The 16,735-nt window shown below is 45.2% G+C and overlaps 1 protein-coding gene and 1 non-coding gene across 2 annotated transcripts; one reads left to right on the forward strand and one right to left on the reverse strand.

Moving 5' to 3' along the window:
* Positions 1 to 512: 512 nt before the first annotated feature.
* LOC8025469 (ubiquitin carboxyl-terminal hydrolase isozyme L5) lies at positions 513 to 15,829 on the forward strand. The gene is made up of 11 exons (XM_029972807.4): positions 513 to 1,031; positions 1,263 to 1,326; positions 1,408 to 1,513; positions 5,520 to 5,645; positions 6,124 to 6,185; positions 9,729 to 9,859; positions 10,516 to 10,582; positions 11,244 to 11,343; positions 12,921 to 13,013; positions 13,126 to 13,224; positions 15,637 to 15,829. Exons 1-11 carry the CDS (start codon positions 947 to 949, stop codon positions 15,685 to 15,687), a joined length of 984 nt encoding a protein of 327 aa, XP_029828667.3. The 5' UTR covers positions 513 to 946; the 3' UTR covers positions 15,688 to 15,829.
* On the reverse strand, positions 13,751 to 13,832 carry Trnas-aga. The gene has a single exon. It is a non-coding gene; the product is annotated as a tRNA-Ser (tRNA).
* Positions 15,830 to 16,735: the final 906 nt, after the last annotated feature.

Below are 16,735 nucleotides of genomic sequence, written 5' to 3' on the forward strand. Positions count from 1 at the left end.
TAAGATGCGCAAGCTACTGTTTAAATTAAAAAGTTAAATTTTAGCAACGTTACTAGAACCCTCAGTTGGGAAACTCGCCGTCGAAACCTGGGCCGCTGGCGTCCACCGAGACCGAGCTAAATGCGACAACAGCGCCACTCTTTATCATTTGTCTGCACTGTCACCTGTGGTCACCTTGAGCTTTTAGAAAGCATGTTTTTACATAAAAACAAACGGAAAAGACTCTTTTTGTATGAAATTTATTCGAGTTTAGTACAAAATGAAGGGTGCGTGATGTTTTTATAATTTTTAGTTTGCAAGGTTTTGCGGCACAATTAATATTGTTTTTATACAACCTTGCCTCAGCGGTGCTTTCAGGTAGCGCGTCCCGACCTAGGTGCATTTTAACTTCGATAATAAGACCGTAAGACGCTGCGCGTCCGCTGGGGACTGGGAGGCGGGGGTGGCGCCCCTGTAACCAAATAACGTTGCATGTAACCTCTTCAGCTGTATCTATTCGTCACGTCCAGTTCCTCGAGTGGCCGCTATGACAGAAATGGCGGCGTTGTGTTCGCCATTAGCTCGATTCTCGAGGACAGATCGGGGCCACTTTTTCAGAGCAGTATCTATGGCAGTTTCCCAACTGAGTGGTCAAGGGAGCATGGGGAGCATGGCTTGTGGAGTCTACACGGCTGGCGTCAAGACCTCTCCTACGCTTCTATCCTCCTTGTTTTGTGTCCATTTATCCGTGTCCATAAGTGTCCATTTATCCAATTTATCCACCCCCAAAGACCTGAGGCAACATGAGTCAACATAAGCTTTTAAAATAGGCATATTTATTTTATAACTACGCATTTAAATATGTGCTGATAGCATATAATTAAAAGTTAAAATTAAAATCAACTTTGTCCTATTCTGAATGCATCGCCATTTCTTCCAGCTTACGCTAACAACATGAAGTTTGAAAATGGCGGCTGGCACGGGCAGCGCGGGCGACTGGTGCCTCATCGAAAGCGATCCCGGCGTTTTTACGGAATTAATTAAAGGTTTTGGTGAGTTACCTTCTATACTGAGTTGCAATAATAACTGTTACCTTATGCGACAGCATTTTACAAAATTCAACGCTGCCTTTTTGCTCCAAAAAAACGCCTCCGCATGCTGACCGTGTTTTCTGCACGCTCACGCTGTGCAGCAGACTGCGTGTGTGCTCGGAACATACCTGTCTGTGTTTTACGCTTTGCGTATTCTCAGTGTGTGAACCCCAACTCATGTTTCACATGCAGGTGTGAAAGGAGTCCAGGTGGAAGAATTGTGGAGCTTGGATCGCGATAGCTTCGAGAAGCTAAAGTAAGCATTACGTGCGTTTTCTTTTTTCTCGAAATTTTTGTTGATGACAAGCGTTTTTGTTAATCTTTGTTTTCGCCGCAGACCCGTTCATGGCCTCATATTCCTGTTCAAGTGGTATAAGAATGAGGAGCCCAGCGGTTCTGTCGTTCAAGACAACCGTTTGGACAAAATATTTTTCGCCAAGCAGGTATGTTAGTACCATCTGCATGCCTATCTTGACCAGATATATTTAACACCCAGAGCCCGATAGTTTCGAAACGCACACACACACACGCATGGAATAAAAAATATGTATATATTTTTTATATAGATTATGATTCATACAATTTGCACATTATTTCATTGCACTGTGTCGGTGGTCATTAGTGGCTTTAAACGTGGGATCATTGGTGTCATAATAACATAATATGGTACATTGTGTGCTTTGAGTTATTACTGGGCTAGATACAATAAATACCCAAGCAGCATGGTGATGCTTGGCCAGTGTCGTGGCAATGTTGGCCGAAAGCCGGCTCCAATATCGGCCGAATGTGCGGTTTTGCACCACGTCCCGACATCCAACAGGTATTGGCACTTCCTAGTCTCGGCGGAATATCGTGCGAGAACTGCCCAGGTCGGACTGTTGGCCAGGTGTTGCACATGCATCTGCTCTGTATTGGCTGGACGTCGCCTATGCGCTCGCTTTGTATCGGCAGTACTGGCGAGCACGTTAATTGCAGGCGCACATTGCTTGCATACATGGACAAATGAATTGTTTTCAGTCTCGCAAAAGTTTATTAAACCACTGCCATTACACACAGCTTGTTCTTTATTAAATAGGATTGCACTGTTTTCATGCCAAGCAAAGTTCATAAATTAAGCACGAAGGACCATAAGGATTGGAGAGTTCTAGTAGATTGTTCCGATGATAACGATACCCGATACCCCGCCGTCGCCCTTGCGTGTACATTGTATAGTTATCAGGGGTATCGAAGGTATCGAAACAATATACTAAAACTATCTATTGAGACGGAAGCAGGACTACCATATTTTCCGGGCCATAGTCCGCGGACTATATATGTTTAAAAGTTGAAATTTCTGGCTGTGCGGACTATCTACGCGTGCGGACTATACAGGAGTTATGTTTTTCAAGATCGTTTACTATGACGAGACGTGACGAATTTTGTGCACGAAAGTGTATGTTAATGATGATTTATGCACATTATAGGCTTTATTGTGAGCTAAAAAGCAGACATCTGTAAACGTGTGCCGTCTATGAGAAGATTTTCGTGGCGACTAAGCACCAGGTGCGGACTATGCACCGAGTGCGGGCTATCTAAGCAAAATCTTTTATTTTTGACCCCAAATTTCCCCCTGTGGACTATACACCGGGTGCGGACTATAGTCCGGAAAATACGGTACTCTAACAAGCACAGTACTTACGAATAAACAGCAACATGATGTAATCCGTGATATCCGACTAGGGCAGCACAGGGCAATGCAAACACAAAGTCGAGAAAGAAGACTGTCTCCCACATTCAACAGAAGCCTTGCTGTCACCGATGTGCAGTTCTTTGTAGAAGCGCGTTTACGAAACACAGCACAAGAATTCCACGGACTCCGACGAAGAAAACGCCCATTACCAAAAAGTTGGCATGGATGTATTCCGGCCGTTTTCGACGAAAAACCACAGCCGCATATGCAACAGAACACTGAAGAGCGGATTTCGGAAACCAGACCTGCATGGCCCCTATACCGATATCCATAACTTGGCAGGCGGTGAAGACTATGGCCCCAGTGATCCCATCAGCGCGTCACCTGACAAATGTTCGTCTAAGTGATTTTGTCCTACGGAGGGCAGTCGCATGTCGCACCAACCCTTTGATTTGCTCGAAGCAGCCGTCGCGTTCGCTCACAGCTACTGGACGACACAGAAGTTGGGGAGGCTTAACAAAAGGGGATAGACAATGCAGCTATGTGCTTTCTGCTTGCTTTGTCTGTCCTTCTCAGGCTAAAGGTAAGGACATTCCGTTTTGCTTATGTTTGTTTTTATTTTTTCAACCTCGGTTTTGAGTTGGTCAAGAAATTCGATTACTTGGCCAACATAGCCGATCTTCACAAATGACGCTCCCCACGCTGAACAAAAAACGGCAAAGAGTATGGTATGTCAGGATGGCGTCGACACGATCCATCCGATATCGGCTGCATCAAAATGGTATCGGCACAATTTTTGCGATTTGACGCTGTGCTGCCTGAGTAATAAAAAATATTTCCATTTATCCATACAAAAATCTCGTTTGTATGTTTACAGGCAAAATGACAGGAATAGCTGCCCCTCCCTCGGTGCATCCGTGTGTTGTGTACACCAAATATTATTCAAACGAATGGGGAGGCAAAAAGGGAAAGTCCGTCGGTTTTCTCGTTTAGGGTTGGGGTTCGTGTAGATACAGTAGAGAGTATTCGTTTTTGCCCTGTCCTTCCTCTCTCTACCTTGTGCGCTAAATACCTCAATATGTTGGATTACCAACTTGCCCAAATGTCAACTTTACTACAGTAGAGAGGATGTTAATTTGGACACTGGTCACAGTTATGCTTTCTTTTTCAGAATGTGTCCTACGTTGCTGCCCTTTTGTATTCCGCCATTTACTTAATGTGATTTTGCCCCCTAGTTTACGTGCCTGCGCAAGGTAGACACCAAGAAATGAGACTCCTTGATGAAATGGATGGATGCTAATGGCTGTACTCCTTATAACGGGCATTAGCTTGTGTCACTTAGCCTGAAAACTAGAAATCAAAAGTATGATTCCTCCCCTTGCCCTTCTATGACAATAGAACACTTGCCAAACCCCCAAGCGCCCCGGCCTGCACTCAAGGAATCGGGGGAACAGTGTTTTTCCCGTCCCCTGGTGGTCAGTAATTTTGACTAATTCAGTTGTTACACTTGACTGTAAACCGTAGTCATCTGAATATGCATCATGAATTTTGCACAGACCTGTCATATCACTCTTAAAAGTTCTCACCAACGTCAGCATTTTTCACACTGTGCGTGCAATCCACCCTTCAACCTGGGTGAGTTGCATAAGCCTCTTACAACATTATTCTCATGTCTGTTGTTTTTAGCAGGAAATACTTAAAAAGCCAAGAACTCGCAACAACCAAAACCAGGATTTAGCTCGAGTCGGTGGGCTGTTTGTAGCATTTTAGCATATCAGCGTCTTTGAAGCTGTACGAGAATGATAATAATGTAAGAGATTTTGGCTGCTCAGCCAGGTTGAAGGGTGGATTGCATGCACAGTATCAAAAACGCCGACATTGACGAGAAATTTTACAGATGATATGACGGATCTCTGCAATCTACACTACGTGCATTCAGGATGACTCCAGATTACATTCAAAAGTGTGTAAGCATCGAATTGGTCAAATTTACGATCGCTAGGGAACTGTGGGAACACCATTCCAATGATTCCTCAAGTGGGGGCCAGGGCACTTCGGGGATTTAGCATGTGGTCTATTTGCTTCCTCTTTGCAACTATCGCCCGGCGGTGGGGATATTGCCAGGATGACCGTTTGGGGATCGGGCAAAAAAACAAAACATCACCCCCCGCCTTCTGCCCCCGGCGAGGGAGTCTCCGATTTTCCTCTGGTCAAACCTAGTTGGTGTTAGCCCATCACCGGGATCACTGGGTGACAGGGCTGAGACTTGGGGCCAGAGCCACGTGGGAAGGATTCGGAATTTTCCTGTCCTGCCCACCCCCAGCTGTGCTAGTTGAACGTCATTCACTTCTCCCTAGATAATTTTCACCAGTAAATACCTCTCCATCGGTGTTGCCGATATAGTGGTTTTCCTGCTAACTTTAGTTGTTTTTCGAGTCAAGCGGAAAAAATTGCCATTTTTTGCGGCAGGTGGAATTTTTAGCAGTTTCCAATTCATGTTAGCATTTCTTTTCTGGCGGTCTTAAATGTTCTTGAATTTACATTTATGACTTGTAAATAACTCAATTTCTGTGGTAAGTTAGAGTAGTAGGGTCTGTCATTTTTGCTCACTGGCAGCAGAATCGTTGTCAGTGAAAGTATCGCTTGCGACACCATAGAGGTATTACAGCGACATGCGTCGAAACATCGGTGTTTTGATGTTTCGTGCCTATACTTCGACGAAAGAAGTATAGGCATGGGCCGCTTCAAGGGACTGATGCCACTCGAAATGCTTCTGCTAGGTCATCAACAATGCATGTGCCACGCAAGCCATCCTGAGCGTCCTCCTGAACGTGAAGCATCCGGACATCTCATTAGGAGAGACGCTGCTTTCGTTCAGGGACTTCTGCCAGAGTTTCGACGCAACGGTAAGTTCAAGCTTTTTTAAGAATCCCATAAAATACCGAGCAAGTGCCCATCCAAAAGTTCGAGATAATCACCAAAAAAGTGTGGATGGGCGATCGTTGGGTCCCGAGCAAAAAAGCAGCAGGGTAAGCTTTTGTTTCATCCGACGGAACGCCGTAGGAGCGGTATAAAGATCTGGGAGGACCTCTAATTTGTAAAGCTGCTGCGCCACTCTCGTTGAGCCTGCCTTCTGCCGATGCTCTCGCGTTAAGCTTTTTCGTTTTGCCACGGCTTCTGGCAGAAGCGGGCGTTACGAGGGCTCGGAAATTCGAAGGGGTTGGCGCTTGATACGTCTCTTGCTCGTACATATTTTGAGTGTTTAAAAATTAGGGACTAGGCGCTTGTTGAAACGCAGGCCCATGCCTGGTGTCTCACGGTAATGGTGCTGCATTGTTTGTGCAAACAAGTCTGCCACAATACTTTTTTTTTTTTATTGTGCAGATGAAGGGCCTAACACTCAGCAACTCGGACGTCATCAGGGAAGTGCACAACAGCTTCTCGAGGTGAGAAGAACCGTACCTGCTGCGCTTGCTTCATTCTCTTTCCACATGTCGGACTAACTGTGGTGCTCGAGGATGTCGCTGCATCTACGTATTTAAAAGACTCGGGAAGGTAAATGAACAATGCAACGACTGCTCGAGGGTGTCGCCACATATATAGGTTCAAAAGGTTGGAAGTTGGTGGACGCACAATGAAATGTAAATATTAATATACGGTACAAAGACACGGACACCCTAGGCCCAAGTGTTTGCTTGAGAACTTCAGTTGGTGTGTGTATGTCTGTCTGGTTTTAGTGACAGTTTTAGAGATACATGAATACTTTGTCTCTTGCATCCTTTGTTGGTCAGCATTTTTATGTCTGCACTGTTTTCAATCTTCCGTCAGAGAAGCCCTTCTTCTTGGCTGTGAGAAAATTTATATGCAATTGCTGTATGTAGTAAAACTTTGTTGAGCTTTTTTTGTTCTAGGACACTATTGCGCTTAAAGGCTGACGTACGAAATGTTTTTCTGCAAGGTAGGAAAATCATCCTTGCCATTAATCCTCTTTCCCCCCCTCCTACTGCTATCTTGACGGCGGGGAAATCCTTTTGTTGCTGCCTCTTGGGGCTGGATAAGCCGGGATAAGATATTGGCTTGTCCAGCCCCAACTAAAGAAGTCCCCCTCAGTCAGGACAGCAGTGGGAGTGGGGAAAATTTGAAGGGTAGCGAGCAGGAGTTTCCTACCTTGCAGAAAATCTTTTTGTAGGTCAGGCTTTAAGAGAGTATATGAGCGGCCGGCTTTTAATGCTTTCTTTATGGAAGACCATCAGGTTATATAACTCACGAACAGATGATGCGGTTCATTTCAAATTTCTTTTATTGGAAAGAGAAGATGGTATTTAAGTGTTTCTTAGGCAAAGGCCTCTTAATTTTTTTTAAAGACTTTTACAGCGATAGTTGTTGCAGGGACCTCCCAGTTGCGTACACTGCATTGGCATTATGTGAGGCAAAGCATTTTAGCGCACCCCTCGGCTGAGTGATGGTGGACATGCCCACGCGCCTGGCATCTCGGCAGAGGAGTCTGTGAGCGTGCGCTGGCAGGAGCACTCGATTCGGGGCCTGCTGCACCCCCGGCTCTACCCTGATGGCCAATGGAGGGTGGAGGGGAATACTGGAGACTACCGAGAGAAGGCTAGAAAATTGGCGGTTGCTGGTGTAGCAAAGGAGATAAAAGAAAACATGCTAGGTCCCTAAACTGCCTGATTCAAGGGGACAAGCCACAAATAATCATCAGTCATCACCGTGATGTCACGAGGTTGGCACTGCAAGAAAAACTTCTCAGCTCATATGCCCCTTTCAAAAAGAGAGAATCTATTTTTCATTTACACGTAATCATGTTTGTTTGTTTTATTTCCCTCTTCGTACAGAAACGGCCGAAATCGCTTGCCAGGCGAAATGTGGGCTCATCAATCAAATGCCCATGTTTAACTCCACTCGACTCCAGTTGTTCTAGACTTGTTGAAATGACAAATAAAAAATCTTAGACTGAAATTATATTAGAAAAGACTGGGTTTAGCTTCTTTTTCTTTCGTACGTTCCAAACCCTGAGAACATGGAACCTCCTGAAACCTTGTTTTTTTATGCGCAGCATTTATAGGGCCAGCTTCTGGGATTTTGTGCCTGTGGCATATAGGGGGTATTCACTGGATGCCATATTTGAGGGCAATGTCTAGAGTGCACGCTCAGAACGAGCTCACATTAATAGCCTACTAAGACCGGCAATCTTGATGGTGCGGAATGCAGGTTGCAAAAGAACTGCGGAAGCTCGCCGTCAGCACGCGCTTGGCAGTCGCACACACAGCTATGGCCTACTTATTTATTTTTATTTATTTGACTTTCCTGGTGCTCCTAAACAGGTTGTGGACCTATGGAAGGATGCACCATTTGTCAAATAAGATATCGCATTGATGCAGAATTTTTGTTGGAGAAACAATACAAAGTCACTGTAAATAAAAGAGGCTCGAGGTAGACCTAAGCACTTCTCATGAGTTGTGAATGCGAAAGCACGCACGCCGCTCTTTGCTCCCCTCTTTAATCTGCGGAGTACAACGCCATCGGGTGAGCAATTATTCAAATTGTCGTGTGCCTTGCCACGCAAGGAACAGACAGCAACATAGTTCCCAGCAGAAGGAACGAACTGATAAGGGGGAAAGGAACTGATAAGGGGGAAACCAACTGATAAGAGGGAAACCAACTGATAAGAGGGGAACCAACTGATAAGAGGCAGTGAATGCTGTGATCACTGATAACACAACAGTGTGATAACACAGTCAGGATGACATCAGACAAACTGACGCGCTGCGGCCAATGGGAGCCTCGTCTACGCGTGCCCGGTGCCCGCCAATGGGACCGAAGTGTAAAAAATGCCGTTGGCTAGCTTTGCGCATGGTTTCATTAAGCAGTGATGTGATTGCTGCGCCATTTGCGCCGAACTGTGCCAAAGTGCTTACCTTGCTACACCCTGCTACATTTGACCAAAATGTGAGGAATTTGCACCTACATTGCGCCAGAACTTTAGTTCACTTAAATAATACTGAAAATATAACAGCCGCAGGCCTCGCTACAGGGCTGGATGATTAGGATAGGCTTGTCCGGGTTGTCAGGACTTCCAATAATCGTCTCAAATAACATACTATTTCGCACCAAGAACTGCCAGTACTCGGAAGCTTCGCAATAAGTCTCGTGGTCTGTTCTGGTGGGTTAGTTAGCTTTCTTGAGTTTGCTTCTCACCGCATATTGGCGTACTGCAGTGAAGCGACATTTGGGAACGAGGCATTGCGATGTTGCGTGTCTTGCTTCGCCGCATCGCACCCGTGTGCTAAGGGGAAAGGTACTCCTCCAGAGCGAGACGTGGTGCAAGAAAGTATGTGTGGACTCTTTTGTTGGTTTATTTTTTATGCTTTGTTTTTTGTCTGAATTAAAAATTGCAGTTTTGTTACAACCCACCCTAGAACTTGGAAACACACATAAATCTAGGTGATCAAAATGATTGTATTTTAACGTTTGTTCAGTGAGATTTCGTACCTAAAATAATCATTCACGGCAGTTTGCGATGTCCTTCATCAGTCGTCTTGTTACCAAGTCTGGTGCTTCCCCACGCAACTAAACAGCTAGTGTTTGTTCTCCTCCTAATATTTGCCATCTCTTCGCCTCACATTTGCAGTGATATAAATAAAAATAAAGTGTGCGGTTATGCTTCAAAAGCTCTTTTTGCTTCTCCAAAATGAATTTTTGGCTGCTTCAATAGCTGCTCTAAAATGACTACGACCAATCGCATCACTATTTAAGGAGCCATTTTGCATGGTTTCAAAGCTCATGACATCGGCTCGCTCTATGACACAGTTAATGCTTTCGCATTAAAAAAGATTGGACACGATGTAGTCGAAAGAAGAAAAAAAGCATTACTGGTAGCTATAGCCTCGATGACATCAGTGTCACATGTAACTGACGTCACATGACATTGTGCCACAATTCTTTACTTCTGTTTTTGCGTTCCTTTTTTTTAGGCAGCAGATGTTCGAGTTTGATGTGAAGCAGAGCTCCAAGGACGACGACGTGTACCACTTCATAGGCTACGTGCCCATCGATGGCCGCCTCTACGAGCTGGACGGGCTCAAGGACGGCCCCATCGACCTCGGTGAGTCCCTTCTCGCCAGCATTTTGCACGAACTGGCGAGAAACATTTATGGTACACTCGATTACCTTGCCGACAAAACATGAATGCAGCCAAAGCTGGAAGGAAGCACTCGAAAAAGAACCTCTCCGAAGCCTCGGAGTGGCAGACAACGTTTCGCTAAGAGACTTTAGTGCCGTTCATTTTGTTTTTACAATTTTTAGGTCGCAAACACAGGGGGCTACTTGTGTAAATCCATATGGTAATATATCGTGAGCGTAAATACAGTCGAATTTCGTTAATTCAAACTTGCGGATAATTCAAACTAACATGCAGGTCCCATCCTATGTGTCTGTATGGGAGGAAACTCACGGTAATTCAAACTTCGCTTTACTCAAACAAATTTTTGGTCCCTCTCGAGTATGAATTGACGAGATTCGACTCTAGCCCCAAACTCTATACTACCAGACCAATCTACCTTGACCAAACTGGGGTACAGTCTTTGTAGGAAAATGCAATTCTTTAATCAGTTCAGTTGTGTTGTAATGCATACTTTCTCTACTACCCCCATGTACAGATTGCCGGTAATTTCCTGCAGTTTAAAGCTTGCATTCTTGTAGCGCTCTCCTTAGAATTGACGCCAGTGTGACCTTCTGTATTTCTGTTTAACTCCCCTTTAGGGCCAATCCCCCAGCAAGCTGATTGGATCGATATGGTCAGGCCGGTCATTGAGGGCAGGATAAAACAGTAAGTAAGAGTGTCAAACGTCCTCACACTCTCTGAGGCGCCCAAACAAGTCCGCAGGAGGCTTTAGGAACCTTGCCGGAAAGTCGCTCTAGGATACTGATAAAATATCAAGGTTGCAGCACATGTGGGAGAACTTAAAGAATTGATCGGGAGGGGGTGGTGGTTCCCCAGGGCTGTCAGCAGACGAGTCTACAAGATCGGTAGTAGGGTCTCTTTAATTTATGTGTGCATAAAACTTCTGAAAATGTCTTCCGTCTATTGACTTCGGTAACGCCCCGTAAAAATTTCACGCCTTATCACCGTTACCAGTGTCGTCGTTAGGTCAATTTTCAGTTTTCTTTTAGAAGTGTGAAAAAATATGTTAAACTTTTCATAACCCGAGCTTGATACGAGCTGAACGAAAGGGGTGTAGCTCGTTCTGCTTCAATTTAACACACACATCTCATTGGCCTCATTTTTAGGTTTGTTTGCAACACGCTGAAGTTGAAGGGTTTTAACTCAAGACTACCCGTGCGGTCTAACTTTTTGTAGGGCAAGAATATGTTTCTGGGCTCCATTCGTTTGTGCGGAATAGTTGTATCAGCAGAGCAAGTTCTTACTGAAACAATGTGCAATTGGGAAACAGATGTGGCCACCTTTGAATGGTTTTGTCTTGCTTCAGGTACAACGAAGGTGAGATTCACTTCAACCTCATGGCGATGATCACGGACCGCAAGCTGGTGTATCAGAAGCAGCTCGACGCACTGACGAGTCGGCTGGCCGTGAGTCATTTATTTTGCCTTTTGGATGGAATTGGTAATGTTCGAGTTGAGGACGAAAAAGAAAGGGACCTCATAAGCACACTTTGTGCAATGACCAGTGCATCCCCGGTGCATCTAAACCAAAGCTGATTCCTCTTCCATCCTTTATAGACGTGAAGTGTTTATTCTGAACATGTCCGAAGTGAAAAGAAAATCAATTTTATCATCCCTTTAATATGTATACTTGCCCAATTGAGATATGTGGTGTGAAATTCTTTCGTCTGTTGAGCCACTACTGTACTGCGTTGCACGGCACCACATCTTCAACTGTTGAGTGTCATTATGAGAATTTTCCAATAGACCCTTTGCAAAAATCAAATAATGGGAGTCCTCGGTATGCCCCTCCTCCCGCTACCACGTGACCATGTGGCATACGCGAGCAGGTGCAGCCGAGTCGAGCAAGCGACGAGCTAACAGCGGCTGCCCCTTTCTCATCCCTCTCCTTTGTACCGGCTCTGTCGTTTGCTGCACCAACGCTTTGTCGAACCTGGTCAAGCCTTGCTACCGTTGCGGTGCGAACTAAATGAATTCGGTGACACTTCAATACGTGATGGTAAGTGATGACGAATAACCTATTCAAATAAGTTCACCTGTCACGATACCTTACGCTGCCACAGCTACGGTACGCCGCCAACGACGTAAGACTCGGCGGATGGGCGGGATGGCTGCAACGGCTGCTGGCGGTAGCTGCCGGGACGTGCGCGCAGTTGCGGAGGCGCAACGAGAAAGTGCGTTACTATCTGTACCGAGGGTTCCCAAAACCGTCGTGGCGCTGTACGTTTTGCAAAGGGTCTATTGCAAATGCTTCTTGCTGTTCACCGACGTGAGACATAGATTGGTTTTAATGCAAAGGCATTACCTGTCCCATGGAACGCAGCTGGCTTTCTCAGTGACCACAAAAACCTGGCTACTAAAGGCAATAGAAATGGCTGACGCCCATGGAGCGCAGCTGGCGTTGTCTGTGACCGCAAAAAACGTGCAACTAAAAATAACAGCAGTTAAAATGTCTGCCACGCGTTTTAGTTCCAAGCAATGCCACCCCACAGAGAACCCTCTCCTCTGGCGCTGTGCTCGGTGTGCCAGTAAAAAAGGGAGAGCACGCACTGCCGCTGTGTCAGGGCGGGCCGGGGGGGGGGGGGGGGGAGAGTGGTGGAGGAGGAAGAGGAGTGGGAGAATCCCGCTCCGTCTGCTAGGCCCAATGCCACACTCCGACCCTCTCGGCGCCGAGGAACATCGCGGCGCCCGAGGCATCTATATCGTCAGTGGCTACAACCTCGGCAGTAGCGAAACGTGGCTGTCCACGCCAGCACTCAGCGACGTTCAATTGGACATTAATGCTTTTGCATTTACAACTCATAAGAAGTGCTTAGGTGTCCTCGGAATTTTTTATTCGGTAAATTAGCATTTTAGCTTACTTAGTTTAATAATGTCCACTTGGTTCCACAAAGCAGTCCTTCCTGGCATCCAGCAATCACTCAAGTAAAACAGGTTTTTTTTTTCTAGTCAAATGTTTTGTTAAAGCTAATTATTTTCTCTAGGCTGGAGCCATGGAAACAGATGACCTGCACTCGGAAATCAGCAAGCTTCACATGCTTATTCAAGAGGAGGAAAATAAGAGCAAGCGCTACAAGGTACAGTAACTGGTTTACTCGAAGCGCCTTTGGTTGCTGGCATGAATGCTTTCCTGGATGTAAGCAGTCAGCCCTATAGTAACAAGCTATTTGCGTGCGCATTGCATTTCAGGTAGAAAACATCCGGAGAAAACACAACTACCTACCGCTCATCATGGAGATACTCAAGATCTTGTCCGAAGAGAAGAAACTGGTGCCATTGGTTGAAAAGGTAGATAGTTACTACCTAGATCTTTCGTTATCTGTAGTTCGCTAGCATTTTTTTAAAGTTATTACTCATGCTCATCCAGCGATTGTAACCGTGAAGCGGCAATAATGTGCAAGTTGAGGATAAATAATCCTTGGCTTAGTATGTACGCTTTTCGAAGTTCGCACCTCAGTGAGTGAGGGATGGCGATAAATTTATTAAAAAGGGGTGTACTCAAATACAAAGCCCCACATTTAAAGCATAAACAAGGACATGCTTTAAAAGTTTCAACTATAATCTCTAAAAAAAAGTAAAACAAAAAAGAAATTGGAGTTTATTTTTACTTTTCTATTAACTGACAACTTTAGACTCTTTTCCCAGTATTGAAACCTGATGCTCGTAATGAGGAGGAGAAGGACCACATCTCTATCTATGAAAAGAAAGCTGTTGGCCCTCAACTGCTCTTTTTAGGGGCGAAGCTTCCTAGGGTCTAGCCTTGTCCGTCCGTCCAGCCGGCGTCCGTGCCCACATAAAAAGAAAAAAATGTTTTCGCAGTCGACAGGATTCGAACCTGTGCGGGGAGACCCCAATGGATTTCTAGTCCATCGCCTTAACCACTTGGCCACGACTGCGGGATGAGTAGGAAGCTCCGAGATGTGGTAGTAACTAAAGAGCTGGGGATGTCATGGATGAAACGTTGCATGTAGCCGCTCAACGTCTATACAGGAGAGGGCGCTGCGGTCAAATGCGTATATAATCGCGTTAAACTTTGCATGCATTGGCTCAACGTTTATAGACGAGAGGGCGCCACATTCAAATGCATATATAACCACGTTCCATACCACACATTCTCTTTCTGACATGAACCGTTGACTTAAGCGGTGGAGATGCATTCCCATGGCTTTTAGCGGATCCAAGCTGATCCGCTAGAAGAACCACTGGCTCTGCATTTCACCGACCACAAAGCAGTAATAATGAAGTCGAAACGCAACCCGGAACTGAGCACTACCTATGAGCAATAAAAAAAATCGGCACCATCAGTACCACCAGAGCTTCGCCCCAATCAACATCATTCACCACGTGGAGATGCAGTCATTTTTTTTGTTTGATTTGCAAAGCACTCTATGGCTTGTCTATTGTTATAGGATTTGACTGCAATGAAAACTTGCTTGTATTAGACTGAGCACTACGGAACTGTGAACAGTGGAACTCTGTAGCACAGGGGTGGAACTCATGAAATGTACTTGGGAGCAGCCACGGGAGCAGCTGAAACAGTTGTTTTGGAGCAGCTTGGGAGCAGCTAAAACTACATTCTGGAGCAGGCTAGGAGCAGCTCAAATCAGTTTTTATTGCAGCCTTCAGGTTCTGTCTTAGACAATCACAGGAGCAATTTCAATTATGCTTTGCAGCGCAGATTAACATGAGTGGTTAGGGATCTAGGTGGAAGGCATAACAGTGTAAAAAATTCGAAAACTTGAAACTTTGTGAGTCTTAATGAGAACCAGAAAGCAAGTACCATGTTTCTGAAGATGTATATATAGTGTCCTTAGTATTTTCTGAGTGGCTTTCAGCTGCTCAAAATGCAAACCAGCACTGCCTATCGCACAACCCACACGTGTTCGACATAGTAATTCTATATGTGTGAACCATGTGACGTGTTTAAGCAACGGACGAGTAGTTGCGCGGAGGAACAGTGCAACCAATTTCAAGTTTATCCTATTGTGCAACTCAATATCCAGACGGCAGACTACGATTAACGGAGTTATCGTATTTGAGGCGATAAGCAGGAGCAAGGTTAAAGTACGCCGAGCAGATCTATCGCTCGCGTGAGAGCTGCTGGTCGACAAGGTTTCGGATCGGACCGCGTTTCAGTTCTAGAAAATCACGATTTATCTTGCGGGAATGTGGTTCTAACTTCTAACGATGAAGTACTAAACGCATATTTTGCTCATTTGTTTTCAACTGGCTGACGTGCGGATCCCGGGCCTCAGAGCCTCAGACAATCTGACGCTTTACTACTCGACCCCGCTTATGGTTGAAGAATAACGATCCAGTCGCAGGTGGTGTAGCGCTTAGAATGCAACCCCAAAGTTTCTTTTTTTTGTGTGTGTGTGTGTGTGCGCGCGCTTCCGATTCGGGATACACAGGGAGAATAAACAGAACAAAGGATTGCAAGGCCGACCAAGCTAAACGCGCTCATTGTTGCCAATCGAGTCGATAGAAACCGAAACCAAGACAAAATACAATTTTTTTTGCGCACGTTTTGAGATTTGGAGCATAATGGCGCGAGGTACTGGCTTTGGCGCAGTTTCCGCAACATGGCGCAGACAAATGCCTCTGGCGCAAATGGCGCAGCCGTTCCACCCCTGTAGCATAATCAATAAAAAAAAAGGCAGTAAATTTTTTGACAAGCTCCCTCTTTTCTTTTCTTCACAGGCAAAGGAAAAAGCACTCGAGAAGAAACGACAAGGAGAGAAGTCTAAATAAAGGCACATTGATTTGCTTGTTGAAATGGTAGCTACCTCCGAAAGCTCCAAAACGAAAGAACCGTTTCAGAAAACCCTGGAGCTTGTACGAAGTGCACACCATGTATGCAGAAAGAAAAAAAAATGCAGCTCTTTTTTTCATCCATCAGCTTCTGTTTATTATTTACACGAACAGCACTATGAGAACATTTATGCACATGACTAGAACAGTGAAACCATGAAAAACAAGCATCCCATTTGGTCAAGACCGTTTAAATCGACACTTCATGCTTAGCTGCACTCAAGCCAGAGTTCAGTCAACTCATCAGACCCTTCGGAGTATAAATCAAGACGCTCTCAATACCATTTGAAAACGCCCCCCAAAGCCCCACATTCGTAAAAATAGCCATAGTAGCCGTGCTGCTTCATAAAAAAATGGTCTTCAGTATACAAATTGCACATAATATATTAGTGACTGTAGTGAAATACCAGCTACAGTGTATCGATGCTGTACAGATTACCTAAGCTTGAGAAACTGCATCTACATCTTGGCAGCCACAGCCTTCGAGATGGCATGTGCTCTGTAGTTGCACTGACCTCAATCCAATTGGGGATGGCTGGTGGCGTATTAACGGGGGTGACGTCAGATAATCGCCATTATAAACAGTAGCTGCCATCGAAATGTTACAACTTGACATTCTCAAGGATGCAAACGTGCGACGCCGGCCAAAGCTGCTACAAAGCACGAGTTGCTATGTGTGGTGCAAGAAGTATGGTGACTGGAAAATTGCCTCTGAATGGTGCATATCCAAAATTCTCGCTTTGGGGGGGGGGGGGGGGGGGGGGGGGGGGGGGAGTTTATTGCCCCCTTCTAAACTTTCATGTCAACTTTTTTCTTTTTTAATGAAAAAATTGGCAGTTTTTGGTGACATATCAAATATTGGATCAACAAATTGGACCTGTGCAACGTTTCGGCCTTAATGCCATAAACGTCGTATCTCAGCAAATACTTTCTCTCTCTCTCTCTCTTTTTTTTTTTTTTTTTCCCGCCCGATGTCACGCTTCTGTCA

This window comes from Ixodes scapularis, unplaced genomic scaffold (genome assembly GCF_016920785.2).
Source record: "Ixodes scapularis isolate PalLabHiFi unplaced genomic scaffold, ASM1692078v2 PGA_scaffold3__209_contigs__length_174095766, whole genome shotgun sequence".
NCBI lineage: Eukaryota > Metazoa > Arthropoda > Arachnida > Ixodida > Ixodidae > Ixodes > Ixodes scapularis.